Source organism: Mastacembelus armatus, chromosome 14 (assembly GCF_900324485.2).
Source record: "Mastacembelus armatus chromosome 14, fMasArm1.2, whole genome shotgun sequence".
NCBI classification, from domain to species: Eukaryota; Metazoa; Chordata; class Actinopteri; order Synbranchiformes; family Mastacembelidae; genus Mastacembelus; species Mastacembelus armatus.
In genome coordinates, this window is record NC_046646.1 from 4,546,160 (window position 1) to 4,564,271 (window position 18,112).

Genomic DNA, 18,112 nt, shown 5'->3' on the forward strand with positions numbered 1-18,112 from the left:
TTTTTATTGCTTGAGTTATTTTGTAGAGTAAGTTTTTTGCATATTGCGATCACTGCAAAGGTCTTCATTTAAAAGGGACCAACAATCTGTGGTGAGATAATTTTAATATCTGTGGATAACATTTATATCATTGTATTCAGTGATCCCTTACTGTATAGTCTTCCAGATTTTCACACTCAGTTAAGAAAGGTTATTGAAACAAACTCTTTTCTGTTGGAAGCTGGCTCAAATGCTATACTGCAATTAGGAAGAACCATGATATGAACATCCATCCATCATCTAATACGTCTATTCCTGTTCAGGGTCACAGGGATCTGCTGGAGCCTATCCCAGCTCTCTTTGGGTGAAAGGCAGGGGTACACCCTGGACAGGTCAGTCACAGGGCCACATAGAGACAAACAACCTCACACACTCACACTCACTCCTATGGGCAATTTAGAGTCACCAATCAACCTGACATACATGTTTTTGGACTGTGGGAGGAAACCAGAGTACCTGGAGAAAACCCACGCAAGCACAGGGAGAACATGCAAACTCCACACAGAAAGGTCCCTGCTGGGGCTCCACCTTGATCAGCTAAAATGAAAAAACTATCTACATAGTAATGCATAGGTGGGAAAAAAATCTATTATTCATATTATGGTATTCCATAATTCGTCAATCCTTGGATTATCAACGCATGTTCTGTAGGTTTTGTGAAGGTTGTCCGATTTCTGGCCTAATTATTCCAACAGATAAAATAATACCAACATCCAAACACTGGGCATTCAAATCTGTCAATTAATTCAGTGTGAGATGGAGGAGAACAGTCCTCTCACACAAAACGGGTCATTCTTTAGATGTTCAGGAATAGCATTGTTGTAATAGTTATAACAGAAGCAGCCAGCATGCTTTGTTAAAATGAATTGTGTCACCTAAGTAGTACACATAAATATTAATGAGAATAGTCAAAACATTATGGTGTTACTGGGGGAAATATTCAACAGCGATGTTAGAAGGATAATTTCATCTATTTGCATTTATCAATTTTTCTAAAAAGAAGAATTGTACACCTGTGCTCAGTGCAATTTGATTTTAAATGCAAAAATATATTCATAATGCTTATCAATAAGCTTGATACAATACAATCCTTGTGTTATGATGTCATTCAGCTTTCTTTCCAACAGATGGCAATATCCTCCCGCAAAGCTCCAGATCGTATAATGACAGATTTATACAGTGGAAGTCAGAATGTGAAAAAGGAAATTAATCATGAAAATGATTCCAATTGGTTTTCCGTGTTCAGCACTGCACCTTAATCAATATCTTATATATCTAATGGGCGGCTTGCTGAAATATTGACTGACCACTAGAATGTGTGAAGGTTACCCTAAAACCTGAGAACACATCTTAAAACAGTTCACTTGTCTGAGGAGACACATGACACAGTTTGACCTCAAAATAGGAGGCAGGACTATCAGTCAGAGAATCTGGGAAGCTGTCAGGAACCTAATCAGAAAATAAGCTGATGGATCAATTGGCAAAGTCAAACAGTAGCTGCTGCAGTGTGAATGGATCCCTGGCTGACAAGCTGATACATACAGAGCCCAGACTTGTTTGTTGAAGATCAAAATGGAACCTGAAAGTGAGCCTGGTGGTTGTGCAACATCTTTATTCACACCATAAATCTGCTATAAATAAAATGTACCATATAGCACAACTGTATCTTAATATACATTAAATGATAGGATTCTGATAATTTAGGATATGTCTCACTTTAAAATACTCTTTTCCAAACAGACTAGGTTGTTTCCATGTATACCCTTTGTATACAAATTATGTTGCAACAATGTTTTATAAATAAAATCTTGAATTGCAGCCATGGTCATCGTCTCTGTGCTGCCCTCTTGAGTCTATTTGTGTACTTGCCAGGTTTAACTCACTGTCCATGATTTACTCAGGGGTTTTACAGTCAGGCCAGGCTCCAAGGCTGCAGATGGACACTGTGGAGTTATTGTGAATAAAGCAGTTTTTCTTTTATTAACTAAAGGCTTGCAGCAATTACATGTCTCAGAATCTGGCTGACAAAGCATCATCCAATATAATCCACACACTCTAGAAGAGACTATTGTGCAGGTCACTATACTATATGAAATTGAGTTGTGATAATTTTTATGAGTGTAGTCTATCTCATAATGGCTTTAATTCCAAATGAGTTGGCACGGTCACTATGAAATTTGATATGTGGGAGGATCTTTTCTGGAGGCAGACAGAGTCCAGTTTCTCCATATGCTGAAACCCGACAGTCAGTCAATATATCAGTCAAATTTACTCTCTTTCCAGCAGAAAACCCAGCAGTTATTTTCAACACTGCTGGCTCATAATTTCCCAACAGGATATGTATCTGTCATAGAACATGAACCCATAAAAACGGATGTGTCATCTGAAAGCATTTATACCTCATACTAGAGCATAGCTCTTGGTCTTTTGACAAGATAAGCCTCAATATGACCAGGGGAAATTACTGTGCCACATCGAGATTTTAGTACCTGATTCTCATCAAACACAGACACAAACATCTATCATAAATGTTAAATATATATGACAAAGAATATAGGAACACAACTTACCTGAGAGGCACCATACCACAGCTAGGATTATAGGCAGTGAACATGTATTAAAGAGGAAAGAAGATTGTACTTGGAATGTTAAATATAAAATCCATGGTCACTAATAGGGTACATCACAAATAACATTATATCTTGCAAAAATATACATACTGTATAAATCTCATTTATACATTTATACATCATCCACCAAGATTCTATAGCCTTGCTTGCAACCAACACAACATTAGGGAATCACCAAAGACATTAAGGTACATACTCTGGAGACCATGAATTCTTGTACAGAATTTTGTGCCAATCTAACTGATAATAGTTAAGATATCGCCCACAGACCAGTGCCAGCCTGACCGACAGAACAGTGCTACAAGCATGACTAAAAAAAAAGCTTTACAAATCCTGAACAATAGCAAAATAACATATTTTTGTTCTTATGTCATTTCCTACAATTTGATTTCCCTTCTAAATGTCAAATTTTCAAATGCTCCTAACATTGTTTTCAAGACACAACAAAACTCTTTCTGAATGCCACATGCAGCATTAGTATTATTTTCTGTCTGACTTCACACTGAGTGGAACATCAGAGTACAAACTTAACAGAGTTAAATTTGGCATGCTTTGCCCTAAATGGCCCTTAGCTTGCACTGCAACTAAGTTCCAGGCTGGTTGACACTGATCTGCCCTTTCTCATTCAACTGGGGAGTTTGAGGAATGTTTACTTGAAAGGTTCATGACCCTGCAGATCAACCATAGTGTCATGGTTTTTGATGATGCATGCAGGAAATTAGTGGTAAATAAATTTCCTTAAGAGGAGAGTTTCCACATGAAAGTGTTGAAATATGGTGAGAAAGCAGTTGTTTACTATCTCTAGGTTTAAACTGAGAAGACATTAAGGTCAAAGAGAGGTTAAGAGTGAAATGAATCACCTCTGCAAATACAACTGTAAATACAATTAAATACATTTTAATCTTCATCAATCAAAAAGCTCCAGATGTATGAGCAAGAATTTGTAAGAAAATAGAACATGTTCACTTCTGGGAAAATCTGCAGAGGTAAAATCCATTAGCAAACAGGAGATTTACATTGCTCTTTCATTGGGCAGTTTGGAAAACATTTACTTTTGTGCTTATCTGACATGGCAAGCATCATCCATGTTCTTTCAATGTCAGCCAAGATCTCTCCAGCTGACGACTCTGTGATCTGCGGGGACTCAGTCACCATGAATATTACACTGGGGCTGTTTACATGCTTGTACATGGCTATCAGTATGGAAGCATTTCCAAAATAGCTACTGTTCACTTTATCAAGCATAAAAATAGTTAGTTCTTGCACTTTAATCTTGTACTTTACACCCATGGTGTTCACAGGTGACATAAGTTGCTTTTTCACTTTGACTTATTGTTTTCATTCTTTTCTGCAGACTCTACACATCAAGCCAATTTGTCATTTAAGACTAATTACTGCAACTATGCATGTAGACTAGGAGGTCATTGGAAGTAGTTAGGGTCAAGAGGCTATTTGGCATGAAGGAAAAGAAATGACTTAAGCCATGCTGACACTTGTCATATTTACACAAAATGTTAGAATGGCTTGAGTGTAATGCTGGGGAGAAGAAGAGAGGCGGAAGGAAGGTGGGTGGTGCTGGTGGTTTGCTGTGTGGTTTGTATGTGTGTGCATGTGTACTGTGGAGTGGTGGTGGTAGGGAGGGGTCACAGCTGCAGTACAACAGTTGATCCTGTCTCGGGAAACAGGATCAGCCAGGTCAGGGCAAGGAGGTGCACAAAAGGTCATGGCCCTGGGGCTTAAGGAACAGACTTCACAAAGAGGTACATCTTCAAAAGCAAAGGTCCCACTGGGGGGAACCGGTATAAGGTTGGGAAAATAAAACAATCTGACCTTCTTTTTGGAAACAGGAGTCTCTCCAGGTGCTTTAACCTCTTTATTTGCATGACTGGAGAGGCACTGCAATAGCATTACCCTAAGGCAACCTGCAGAAGGATTTTTGTAATACCTCTCTCTCTATATATATATATATAGACATATCTATATCTATATAGATATATATCTATATACACACACAGACACATATATATATATACACAGTGTAATTACACTACAAATGTGTGTGCGTGTGTATGTTTACATAACATCTGAGGTCAAACCAACCACTTGTATGAGGGGAGGGTGACTGAACATTTGGAAGCATATTTCTCACAATAATCACCTAGTAGTGGCTCTGTGTGGTCTTCGTGTGAATAAACAAAGCATTTAAGAAGAAAGTATCTCATTTAACTATAAAATGTAAGCACAAAAGTAGCTGGTGCTTCACAGAGTTCATGTGCTGCCATGTAGCCTTGACAGAAGAGGTTAAGTATGGTCATAAAGTTGTTTGTCAGAGAACAGGCATCTGTAATGCCAGGAAATACTTTTTAGAAGCCTCATAGCTATGAAATATCTGCTGTGGGACTTCCGAGTCCTCTGCCTGTAGTTGAGTCATTGGTGGCCTGGTGTGCAGCATTCACATCCTTTTGGCCTCATGCTGAGGTCAGGAAATCAAAGAGAGAAGCCACAGACAAACAGCCAATTGTCAAGTTTTACACCTTGACCTCAGTTTCAACTCCCTCCTTTATGTTTGCCACTGCTTCAGCAATCAGGAGGAAATCAAGAGGTTGCTTGTGGTTCAGCCTTGATAAAAATCTTGAAATGGAGAAGTTCAGTGAGGGGAAAGGTTACAGAGAGTTTAAAGAGAGTGTAGTCAGTCATGGGGAGGATTAAATAAAGGGGAAGTCAGGGCTGAGGAACTGTGCTGCAGTTTAAAAAGTGCACTGCAGACAAAAAGATGTCTGTTTGCTCACTGGACTTCATATTCAAACCCAGTGGAAGAGAAGTTTAGCTTGAACTTCTCTTCACCTTTAGGAAGTCTCATGCTACAGGCTTTTTCTCAAGTCAAGAAAATGATCATAAAATTGACAACTTTCTAGACTGGAAAAACAGGAATAAGGTTTTCAATGCACTGTGCCATCCAGTTTGGGCTCTAAATAAAACATATGTGTTCCATTTCGTAAGGCACATCCTTGGTCATTCAGTGTACATCTGGTGACCTTTATGTGTCCTGACTCCTTTCAGTGTCTTTCCTGCTTTTGTTAAGACTCAGCACTGTAGTGCAGAGTGGCCAACTCAGAAGCAGGAGTTTTGGGGCAAATACAGGACATCCTCTCACTCTACTTTAATAGACCTAAGCCTTTGATTATACAAAGAAGAGTTAGGCTTTGATGCCCTTGTTTGATAATAATAGTAATCTGGAATGGGGTATTATATTGGGATGTATTCTATTAATTTGACCAAAGACATAAAGTCAGGTTGTTGAACAAGTGAATATTTTAAAAAGTGTAATAATTTGGTGTAATACAAATGTATTTTATGGTGGCACCTGAATGACTATCCATCCATCTATTATCTATATCCACTTATTTCTATTTTCTAGGGTCACAGGGATCAACTGGAGCCTATCCCAGCTCTCTTTGGGTGTAAGGCAGGTCACCCTGGACAGGTCACCAGTCCATCACAGGGCCACATAGAGACAAACAACCTCACACACTCACACTCACTCCTATGGGCAATTTAGAGTCATCAATCAACCTGACATACATGTTTTTGGACTGTGGGAGGAAACAGGAGTATCTGGAGAAAACCCACACAAGCACAGGGAGAACATGCAAACTCCACACAGGAAGGCCCCTGATGGGTTTCGAACCAGGACCTTTCTTGTTGTGATAAACACTAAGCCATAGCGCTGCCCCCACCTGAATGACTAAATGAGAAAACCTCTTACCATATCTCATATTCTGAATGGCAATCTAGAAAAAGAGGAACACATTCATACTAGGTCATGCATTTTAGTACTTTATTTTTGAGATATCAGTGCAAATGAACACCAAAAATGAAAACATAAAAAAATGAAATAATGTTTCAGGTCTTCACATGAAAAAAATTAAACATTTTTTTTATATTTGCTGCTACAAATGTATTTCTTAGATGCACAATGCAGATCTATGATTGTACGTCAATCCCCCACTATAGCCCCAAGCTCTTTCACAGAGCTTTGTTAACCAGTAACAGAAAAGAAAATCACAAAAATATTCAATGCACGTTTATTTCTCACACATTTTTATCAACTTGCTCAACAGTCTCTGGTTATTTGAGACTGCTCATATTCTAAATTAACCTCTCTGTGATAAAAAAGACCTATTTAAGACTGGACATTTTCCCCCATCACCAGTAGGGATACACAGGTAGTTCCCATGCGTCTGCATGCAACAGGCAGCAGTGAGGAGAGTCAGACATTTTTACACAACACAGCGCAGGATAGATTATCATTTACCACATAGAGACACATGCAAAGAACAAACCAACCAATAAAAGATGGGCATAGCATCCTCTGCCTTTGTATGTACACATGTACGCATATAATTCATATTTACATATCAGGGCATTAAAAACTAGGGTAATATCTTTTCTTAAACCTTACAAAATAGTCATCTTTCATACTGAAAGTACTATTTACACAAATATATTTAACCATTGTGAAAATGTATTAATAATCAAAGAGACATACTTCATAGGTATATGCATTAAAAAGATCACAGGACTAAATGGATAAAGCAGTGTATGAAAACAACTGAATACAGTACAATCAAAATAAGAAGCTAGATACCAGTTATCCCTCAAGACACCAAAATGTCTTGGTGATTGATGGGGGGCAGGTATACATATCCAGCTGCTTTGAAAACAAAGATGTACCTGTGGTCTTCTCTTTATAATCATGCAATTCTTTTGACATTTTATGAGTTAAGAGACTGCCACAAAAATAAAAGTTGTCCATAAACCACAACAATTAAGAAATTATGAAAAAAATCACAATGTCAAATTTCAACAGATAACAATACTGACTTTTTTTTTACTACATGCCGTTAAATTAATTTGAAAAGGGCACAGAGGACTCAGCCTCGGTAGTGCAAATTCTGGGTGGTCCTTCATATGAAATGAAAAGAAAAGGCACATAGCCTTTTCTTTTTCTTTTCTTTCCACGCTAAAAGTTTTTTGTGAGCATGCAAAGTGGTGCGAGTTTGCCAGGATGGTGAGATAGGTTTCTGAGACACTGCAGCCTTTTAACTGTTGTTCTAGAAACCTGTTTACACACAGTTGCTCAACTGTAAGCAGCACATATGCTCTGTTGACCCATCTGCTCAAAACTGCACAATGTGCAAACATTACCCTGAATTTGCACTGTTGAATATTGGCCTTAAAAGTTCAAATTAAAACAAAACATAATGGCTTGTGACCATTTAAACTTCCATTGGTACTGTATATTCTCACTCCACTGGTAATTATGCAGCACCTTGAATGGAGGAAAAGCAGGACAAAGCATATAGCCTTTTAGGATCCTCACTGAAGATACTGCAGTGTGGATATTGTTTTCAAGGTCCTCCACTGAATGACTCTATCATGTACATTGTTTTAATAGACTGCTTTGACTACGACAGAATGACCTCATTTGGAAACTAATCTAAAATTGATGGGACTTCCATCTGAAATTTTTCTGATGGGGAAAATAAATAAATATCCATTGAACTGAGCACTAACATTTTTGGAGTCATCAATAATAAATGTCATTTGAAATGTTCTTTCTTTATGGCAGGAAACAAAGAGGACATGGAATAGTGATATGTGTGCAATTCAGTTATAAATAATAAGTGTATAACAAAATCAAATTCTACAAATGAGTGCACAAATAAGACCAAATTGTAAAGGAGAGCTTCACTGACAAAATGAAAATATGCAGTTAATGATAATTACTGATGGGAAAGATTAAATTTGTGATAGTTTTGTTTGTATCAATTACACATTTTGCTAAGATAGACCTGGCTTGTAAAATTCCATGTCCTCACTATTTAAAAGGTGAGAAAGCAATGCAATTAAGCATTTGAAATTGAAAAAATAAATAAATAATAGCAATTATTTTGCATTCCTAATGTCACATCATAGCAATTTGGCTAGTCATTAAAAAAGGAAACAAAAGAGTGTGAATGAAATTGATTTTTACTTTGTATTTTTCTTTAATATTACAACTTTTACTCAGATGATTGACTCAGCCCCTGGCTCTCATGGCTGTGCTTGTCATTGTGGGTCAGTGATTGTGGGGTGGAGCTCAGACTGTGTTCATAGGCATGCATGTCACTGATTGGCTCTTCTTTAACTTTGACCACACACTGGGGTCCCTTTGCCTGATCCCTTGCCTCCCCCCTCAGCTGAATGCTGCCCTTCTGCAACATGTAATACAGGATGGGGTTGGAACGTGAGAGGCGGGGAGAGTCTGGGTTTGAGTCACAACCCTCCTGCTCCTCATCATTCTCCTGACTACTCCATCGCACTGGGCTCTCAGGCTCCTGTTTGACTAGAGTAGGAGGGTCCCGTTTTTGAGTAACAGGCCATGAAGCTGGGTGGCGACTCCAGGGAGTACGGATAGGGCTGTCACCTGAAGGGGGGGTGGGCACTGGTCTGAGATTACTCTGAAGCCCTGAGTTGAGGGAACCATGGGGGTGCCAGCCAGGCAGGTGGAGGAAGCTGTGATTATGGGCAGGTTGACTGAGAATGTTGCCGTTGGCCTTTTCATTGGCCTGCATCATGGAAGGGCTGGGTGCCCCCTGAGGCTGCTGGGACAGCTCCTTCAGACAGTTGTCAGAGAGCAGCAGCTGTTTAAGCACATTAAAGCCTCGACTCTCTCTGGTGAGGGGTTCACCTGGTGGGCTCCTCGGTGTAACTTCCTCTTCCTTTAGATTCCTCTGTTGGTCGGGTTCTTCCTGAACCACAGGAGAGGCAAAAATGTTTGTGTTACCACTGTCCATTGCTTTCGGAGAGCTGGTATTATTCAAACTATCAGTCCGATCAGAGCAAAGGCGTCTCTTTTTAGGACTAGGGCTTGGATACTCTCTCTGTTCCTCTTTAACCTGTCTGGCCTGTGACTCAGCCTGCATAGCAGCACTGGTATAGTAGGTAGCAGTCTGTTGTTTGAGCAGCTGGCTAAGGAGGCCATATTTTGCTATGACCTCTGCAGGTCGTGGTTCTGCTTTTAAGTCTTGCTGAGAATCTGAGAGGGGGCTATTCTTCTCATATTCACAAGGTCTCTTTCTGCCACTTAAATCCTCAGACATAGCAGAGGAAGGTCCCACCCTCTCTCTGAGCTCTGTTTTGACCTTTACATCCAAAGGGGGTCCATTGGAGCTGTCACAGATAATAGAGGAACTTGGGCTCTTCTCATAACACCCCCCTGCTGCCTCCACACTCCTCCTGCCACTCCCACTGGGCCTATCTTTGCGGCTGACTGTTGCAGTAGCTGAGCCCGTTCCTAAAAGGAGCTGCAGCACAGTGCGCCTCTCCAGAAGATTCTCAATCTGTGATGGAGGAGGAGTTTCCTTCCGACTGAAAGGTGTGCCACTGCCTGAGGGTCCATCGGAGAGTGGAGTGGTGGTGGCCCTCTGTATTGGAGCATTAAGCCTTTCCAATAGGGCAAGGGGTCTGCTGGCATCAAGCTCTTGTCCCATCCCTTTGCTGGAGGGAATGGGTGGGGAGGAAGAAGCTGTCCCACATTGAGCCAAATTCTGCAACAGTTTACTGGCACTGAAGGCAGGCTCTGAAGCCTTCTCAGCAGGAAAAGTTTTAGACTTACACAAGTCCAATGGGCTTGACTGGACATGGACAGAGGGGTAGGAATATGGGGATAGTGCACCACTAGGGTCACAACTAAGTGAGTAAAGGGGCTGGGCTGGTGCTACAGGCCTATCTATTGGACTTTTTGTCCTGGTCTCTTCCCAGGGCACCAATCGCTTTGGTTGGCTTTGAGACATGGCGGCCATAGATATATCAAGTGGCAAATCCTGGTTACCTATGCTTTTATTAATAATCTCATTATTTCTACGTTCAAGAAGAAGCTGCATGAGTGTAACCTTAGGGTGGGATTTTAGGTCTGTGCTCTTTTCAGGCTCCTTGTTCTTTTTTGACAATTTCGATCCTGGATTCCACTTATTTATTAATGATTCTGTTAGTTTGTCCAGGGAGGAGGTAGAGATAGAACAGGAAGAAGATGAAGAAAGAGGATTAGAAACAGAGGAGACAACAGTAGAGGATGATGAAAAGGTTGCCATGGAAGAGTGAGCAGAAGATTGAGGAGAAAATGCAACTGGGTTAGGGGAGAATGCTGTGGTGGAAGAAGAGAGGGTAGCGGTGGAAGAGGAGAAGGGGGAAGCAAGGGTGATAGTTTTGGGCCCTGTGCCATGTGTATTAGCCCGAGTTCTCATGGAGAGGTCAATGGGAGAGCAACTTGAATAGGAACTCTCTGCATCACTGCTATCCTTGGTCAGGCTTCTCTCTTGGGTGGAGCACTCACTGTCTGATGTGACTGAAGAGGAACCACTTGGTGGTAGAACACCACAGCTGTCCTCCAGATGCCCATTCTTGGTCAGTTGCTTCTGGTTGTTGTGGTTATTAAGTAGCAGCAGCAGCAAGCTGCTGCATGTTTGAGGGGGGCGGGTTGGACGAGAGTCAAAGCCCCGCTTTTCCCTAATTGGCTGGCTCTGAGTGTGGGTTTGAGCATGTTGGGGAGTGGCTGGGGAGCTTTGGCTGTGGCCACGCAGCAAAGACGGGCTCTGAGGACTTGACAGGGCTGTTCTCGAGAGTGTTGTTGTTACTGTGGTTGTTGTTATTCCATTGTGGGTTGTTAAAGAGCTTAGTGTGTCTGTGGCTCCAGGCAGTGTCCCTCCCACACTAGATGGCCTTTTGTCCTGGCCATGCTGCTGGTTTGCCATGGCTGCTAGTCTCTCACTTGCAGATCTACCTGTGAGCTGAGCTTTGAGTGCATGCTCTCTGGAGTATTGTTGAAGATGGGCTTCACTAGAGAGCAGCAGGGCCAGCTGACTACAGGCCACACTGGGCTTGGGTGAAGGTGCTGGACTAGAACGGATTTTCACCATGTTGGCCACTGCCTTTAGACGCTCTGCACAGGACACTGATTCAGCAGCTGTAGGAGCAGAGGGAGGCGTAGCGCTGTGAGCCGACCGAGGTGATTCGGTGGGTCTGTCCTGATTATGTCCCCGGCGACTGTAAGGGGTGTTGCTGTGATTTTGTAGTTTACTCTTTCGCATTAAGCCCTTCAAGCGGCTTGAGGCTGTCCCATACAGAGGAAGTGGCTCTTTATCTGCAGCTGGTGCCTTGGATGGAGAGGAACACTCGCTGAGGGGCTTATTAGAGTTCTGAGACATTGCCACACTCTGAAGCCGTGAGCTGAATGACTGAAGCAGGGAAGCCAACAGGGTGCTCTCCCCAGCATGAGGTGATCCCTCTAGTGTTCCATTTTGCAGGCTTCCCCCTTGACTATTCAGCTCAGTTGGGGGTGAAGCCATCCGCTGGTTGCCTGATTCATTCCAGGCTCCAGAGCGGAGTAGGCGAGCCTTCTTCAGGTGCTGCGAAGAACCTAGTGTGGGCTCATTGGTTCCAGCCTTTGGAGCTGTGGGGCCATGGTTGGGCAGTTGATAGGGTCCGCCTACCTTGTCACCCTGCTCCTGGTTGCTGTGGGCAGCCTCAGACCTCCCACTAGCCGTGGCCCCAGGCCCGGCCACCACTGGATGCATAAGTAAACCTTCCAGATAAGTTAGAACAGCTGAATCTTTGTGTGTCTCAGGGCCAGGCTCCTCCCCATGAGTCATGTTCAATACTAGGATCCCCTCGTATAGTTTAGCACTGCTACCGGAAAACAAATGTCCACTAGGTCATCTGGTTGACAGTGGCATATACTTCCAAATACCAAAACGAGGGCAAGCAATTGCACAGGAAGCTAAGGGATGCACTGGCTGGATGTGATCCCTGTCTATAGTGGGCACAGTCAGCACTGTGGTAAAACAGCAACCATGTTTGGAGGCAATCTGGGGCATATGAGCCTCCCAGGCATTGCTGTGTGCCTTTAAACACGTGGGATCCCAGAAGGACCTGCCTCAGGCTTATATGAGTAAGAAGCAAGAAGTCAGCAGGATTTCACCACAAAGATGTTGACACATTCCATGGCTGTGGATGTTTGGAATGTCTGTCCTAAGGCCTGGCTGTGGTTCTGTCAGTGGTGCCTTTGAGCTTTGCAGATCTCACATGGGGAACCTATGGAAATGAATGAGAGAGAAAAGAAGAAAGGGAAGAAACAGAGTAGGATGGAAAAAAGGAGAAGGAAAAACTGTGAGAAGCAGGGATTTGCACAGCACAAAATCACATTCATTTTACCACCTTGTCTGCCATCTCTGTTACTTAGCAACATTTCAGATTGACTGCACACGTCTCCTTGTCCTCTCTGCACTCTCCCCTCAGCCATCGAACAGACGACAAATGTAGATTAGGCCTGATTAGATCCAAATTGAAAATTCAAACCCACTACCTTGAAAACATTCGGGGCTAGAACTCTTAAGCCCCTCACAGCGATGTCTTTCAAAAGTGAAGGGCCTCGTGAGAGCTGTGAACAATTTCTTATGCAGCTTGTCATTTCAGTGGATTATCCGCCCTACAACATCCTGCTCCTTATTCACTTCAGCAGCATCTCATGCAACACAACCCTCGGTCTACATATAAGCAGGAGCCACCCACCCACTCACCCACATGCGTACAAGTAAGCACTTAAGTGTTCATGCCTAGACACACGCGTGAATATTTGCATGACATGCATGCACACTCGCACATACAAAACTATTGTGGCTTCTCAGTCTCATCACTTATTTATTAATATCTTAGCTGTGAATCCCTTAGCTTAGCACTTTTGAATCTGTAGTTGTTTTTAAATCAGAAGACAAGTGCAAAACATGCTCTTGACTTGATGTGATATGTGTTCAGGGGAGGATCACAATGAGGATATACCTAACAGCACGGATATACCTAACAGACAAGCTCTACTTAACTGTCAAGTGTGTGCACGTGTGCAATTTCTGTGTATGTGAAATGGGGGGCAGGGGTGGCTTAAGGATCAGGTGCACCTGTCACACCACACCACTGTCAGGAGGGCAGAGGTAGTGACACGAGGGTGAGCAGTGTGCCAGTTGCCATGACACTGTCAGCAGCGCTGCCCTGGGAGACCTCTGCTCTGAACCCTGTCAGTGTGGTTTCCATGCATGCAGGACACCTCTAACAGTTCTGGCTATATCCCATAAAGGTTAATTAATACAAAGTTTCCACCTAGCCTTAGCTGCTTATACTTGTACTTTCCCAATACAGTCCTCACCTATGGTGTCCGCTGAGTGGACCAACATAGCAGGTCACACAACAGGACGACAGCCCATGATTACAATGAAAGCCATGGCAACCCACACAGCCACCAGTCTAAATACTTCACATATAGCACTATCAAGGGCCAAAAAACAACAAGACAGCAGGCTTCAAATCAGGCTGAAATCCATCCACATAGCAAAACTCCACAAATTGTCATGACAGTAAGGCCAACAAGGTGTCACTTCACTGCAACCTTAAAAATGAGCTGGGATTAGAAGCTGGATTGTAGTTAATCAGTGTGCAATTATTAAATTTGAGTAGCATTTGGAAAACAATCAGAATGGCAGTTAAAAGATTTCTTCAAAACCAAGACTCAGGTTGATGGGACTCTTGATCTGTGCACCACCGTATATAACAGAATAGCATAACAGAGACAGACCCATCAGCATCAAATATAGTTTAAGGCAATCTTTAAGGTGCTGACCTAAATCTAACAGCAACAAAAGCCAACCTGGTCACACTGGGCCATCTGACGTCTGCTGTCATGCTAATCTTTGATGCTCAGGATTAGGGCTATTTTCCCACTAATGACTTTAGCACAATTATAATAGAATGCTATGTAATGCCACCCATGACACAACAGAGTCAAGATAAACACTTTTACTTTCAAAATAGCTAGGCAAAGTAACTAATATGCTGTAATACAACCCCCAGTTAATAAGAAAAAAAATGTAAATTCAAAAGAAAAAATAGTGACATAGTTTCAACATGGGAAATTCTGGTAATCTCTCTGCTGCTGGCAGTGAACCTTTGGAATTACAGTTGACCTTGTCTGTGTTTTTGCCTGAAGAAACGTCAGTATAGAGCAGACAAGGCCTCATAGGAACACGATGACACTGCACTATACAGTATTAGTTTCTATACAAGAACTAGTGGATTCACTATCTCACATAAAGTATGAATTACCCTAACAAAGTGGTGAGGGTCTAACTCTTGAGCGATATGACAGAGCCAGTGTCAAAAAGCCCTGCTAGAGCAAGGGCAAGAAAAAATATGTTCTCCTTAGTGACAGAACTCTCTTAACAAATAAATAACCTTAATATAGAAAAGCTGTCCTCTATAGTGAGGCCCTAAAGCATTCAGCCCTGCTTCTTTTCCCTCTTAATGTGTGATGTGTGCATTACTATTACATTATCTCCCCTGGTGTATACATTGAAAATGACCTTACACATCTGTTAACATGTCATCTCATTGGTGGTGGCAACCAAAAAGCCCGACCTCCACTCCCCTACCCCACCATGGGACAACACAGCACCAATGAGCTGCTCTACGGTTTCTGTGGTGATTATCCATTATCCTTGACAATGTCAGCCAATGACAGAGCATGCACCATTCTAAAGTGATTTTTACCCCTACAGTCGACCACATAAATGTGAGAGGGAGGGCAAGTGATAGGGAGGGGTGAAAGCTTCATCATTCACTGGCTGGTCGACTACTCATCTATATCTCTCCCTGCTTTGCTCCTCTTGTACTTGACAGACAGCAGGAACAGGAAAGGTCACTGCAGCCCCAGCTGCTTCCAGGATATGTGGAATTAACAGAAGGCCAACATAAAAATATGTCAATGCAGATGTCACTTATTAGGTCTCAAAATGTGTCCTTCATTACCTCTACTGACCTCTAGATTGCACCCCTTTCTGACACACAGGCATGAATACTAAGTCTATTTTTATCTCAAAAAAGTGAGCTCCTAAATGACCTTCACTGTCAGGAATGGTAATCCATTTAAGCCATTTATAATGTATGAGACCAAACAAAAGAATTAAAAAGGGGATGAGGCAAAGAAGCAGCATTTAAAGTCAAGGTCATTCATGCCGCCAAGGCTTTTGCACTTGATGCAACAGCTGGTGTCCATGCAAAGCTCTGGGCGTTAATAAAAAGTGACAATGCTGCCCAAGCGGTGTGTATTACTAATGTCTGACACCAGCCTGGCAGATGTGTTTTCCCTGCATTTAAGGGGAGTCAAGGTTAAAGGAATTTAAAAGGAGAGGCAATGCCTAAACACTATTATATCATGTAATCTGCAGCCCAGCCCTGCTGCACATACTCAACAGGGTAGCTCACTTACACATGCGGTGTGACCGCTATTTGTAAATTCAATATGCCCTGACATGATTAAATAAGACAAAAATGTAAGCTACCTGACCAAATGCAGTTGTTTCAGGTTAACCACAAGAGAACAAGTGCACCAGAGGAAAGTTGAATTAAAAGTTCATGTTCACCTTGAGCTAGGTAAACAAGAGAATAACATGCTACTGAACAGCAGGACAGCCAGAGCAAGAAAATGTCAATCAGGACAAAATAACACTGAAATGCAATACAGAGGCACATGTGCTCCCACACAATGAGATGTAGGGCACTCTGACCCACTTCTTAGGATGCATTGACCAAACAAGTCATGCATAGCACACACGCCCCCATGTGCGCACATAGAAAGCCATGGATGTACCCCACATAAAGAAAAGTAGATACATGAATACTGAAAAGTCATCCTACTCCGAACATTTGAATATGAGGAACAGTGTGCAATGAGTAAATACTAACATTTCAGACGTGGACAAAATGGGACTGGAGCACTTAAGTTCTTGGCCTGCATCTGGCCTTGGATGAGGAGTGTGGGGGCGGATTTTAACTTCATCTGTACTCATCAGTACAAAGAGTTCTTAGGGTTGAAAGAGAGCATAGAGGAATTCATGTACACTGATGAGTCATCTAAGCAGCTCAGTGCCCAGCTGACTGACATAGTATCCAGCCGAACCAGCCAGTGCAATGATGATAGTGCACTGTACCACAGACCTGGGCAGTCTTTCCTCTTACCTTACATGCCCAGACTTGCATGGATGGGTTTGCAAAAATGTTTGTGTTCATAGTAAATATTTGTGTGCCATTTAGAAGACCCACCCAAGGGCCATTTCCTGAATGGCTGAGAATTAGTGCATCAATTAAACACACACACATTCCTTCTTAATGAGCCGTGGCTGCCATCAATCTATACCTGATTCATTTCTATTGGGCTCTGAGGTAATCTTCTGCTTACATCATCTGTCCAAAATGGTGCTCATTTCCCTTCTGAAACAACACACATTTTCCATTTGTAAACACTGCTGCTGGAAATAGGAACAGCTGATTGCCCCATGGCTAGCACGCCAAAAGGCAGTGCTAGGCTTTTGAAACAGACTGCAGTGGTGATGTCTGAGGGAAATGGGCCACTTTGCAATTGCGCAAATGTCCTAGAGTCAGGCAGCCCTGAAAGCTGGATAAAACCAGATAAAAGTCTTGGTCTTTAATGAATTATTCCCATAATATCTTGGCATCTGCCCTAAGAAGCCTATTCCTGTGAGTCAGCAAAGTGGTCTGCATTTATTGGGTTAAAAGGGTAGCGTTTTTTTTTTTTAACTGCAAGTAATTTAGGATGATTTGGAGTAATATGATGTGTGACAGAGGTCTAAGTGACAGAAACAGAATAGAACATATCTCCGCTATCATCTTGGATTTCATAATGCTCCCATTGACCTACTTTCTAGTTTTTAAATCATTCTAATGCACGCTCTAAGTGAGGTTGGAATATTATAGACTACAGTGGGCTGTGATGGGACATTCCATTAGAAACACCAAAATCACTAACTTCAGTAGGATTAGTAGTACACCAGGCCCTGTGCAATAGCTGTTACAATCTGCAAATATTCCTCTAAATATTCCCTAAGTCTTGGAATCTGGTGAGGATGACACGTACATGTTCATGCATCTGAAAGCTAATAAGTGAACTTGAACTCTGAGAGGACTAAGTATGTGCCATGTCAAGAGCAACTGCCAAAGAAAACAAAATATGTTGCTAACTAAAACCCTTAAGAGCTTTAGATAACACCCAAAAAACAAATAATATTCTTGTCATTCTGTCACCCCAATGATCCTTGTACTAACCTGCACCCTATTGTTAGACAACTTGAACAAGACCAAAGTATAAGCTTTAGACAGGCAAGCATTTAAGTTAATGTTAGAAGCCTCATATGATTCCTTATCAAGTAGGACACAGAACAAAATAAATTTTAACCCATCATGAAGCTCAGATAACCCTGGTCATTTACAGATCATCATGACTGTTGCTACTGCAAGGTAAAAATGTAAATTCCAAAAAGATGTATTAGATAACCAGGACA

The 18,112-nt window shown here is 42.0% G+C and overlaps 1 protein-coding gene across 2 annotated transcripts in view; it reads right to left on the minus strand.

The window, feature by feature from the left end:
- Window positions 1-6,485: 6,485 nt before the first annotated feature.
- Window positions 6,486-18,112, minus strand: part of nrip1b (nuclear receptor interacting protein 1b) — a 33,412-nt gene continuing 21,785 nt past the window's right edge. For both annotated transcript variants that reach the window (XM_026329365.1, XM_026329366.1), the window contains one exon: window positions 6,486-12,803. In XM_026329365.1, coding sequence (XP_026185150.1) covers window positions 8,735-12,361 — 3,627 coding nt within the window. In that variant the 5' untranslated portion in view covers window positions 12,362-12,803 and the 3' untranslated portion in view covers window positions 6,486-8,734. The remainder of the gene's footprint in view (window positions 12,804-18,112) is intronic.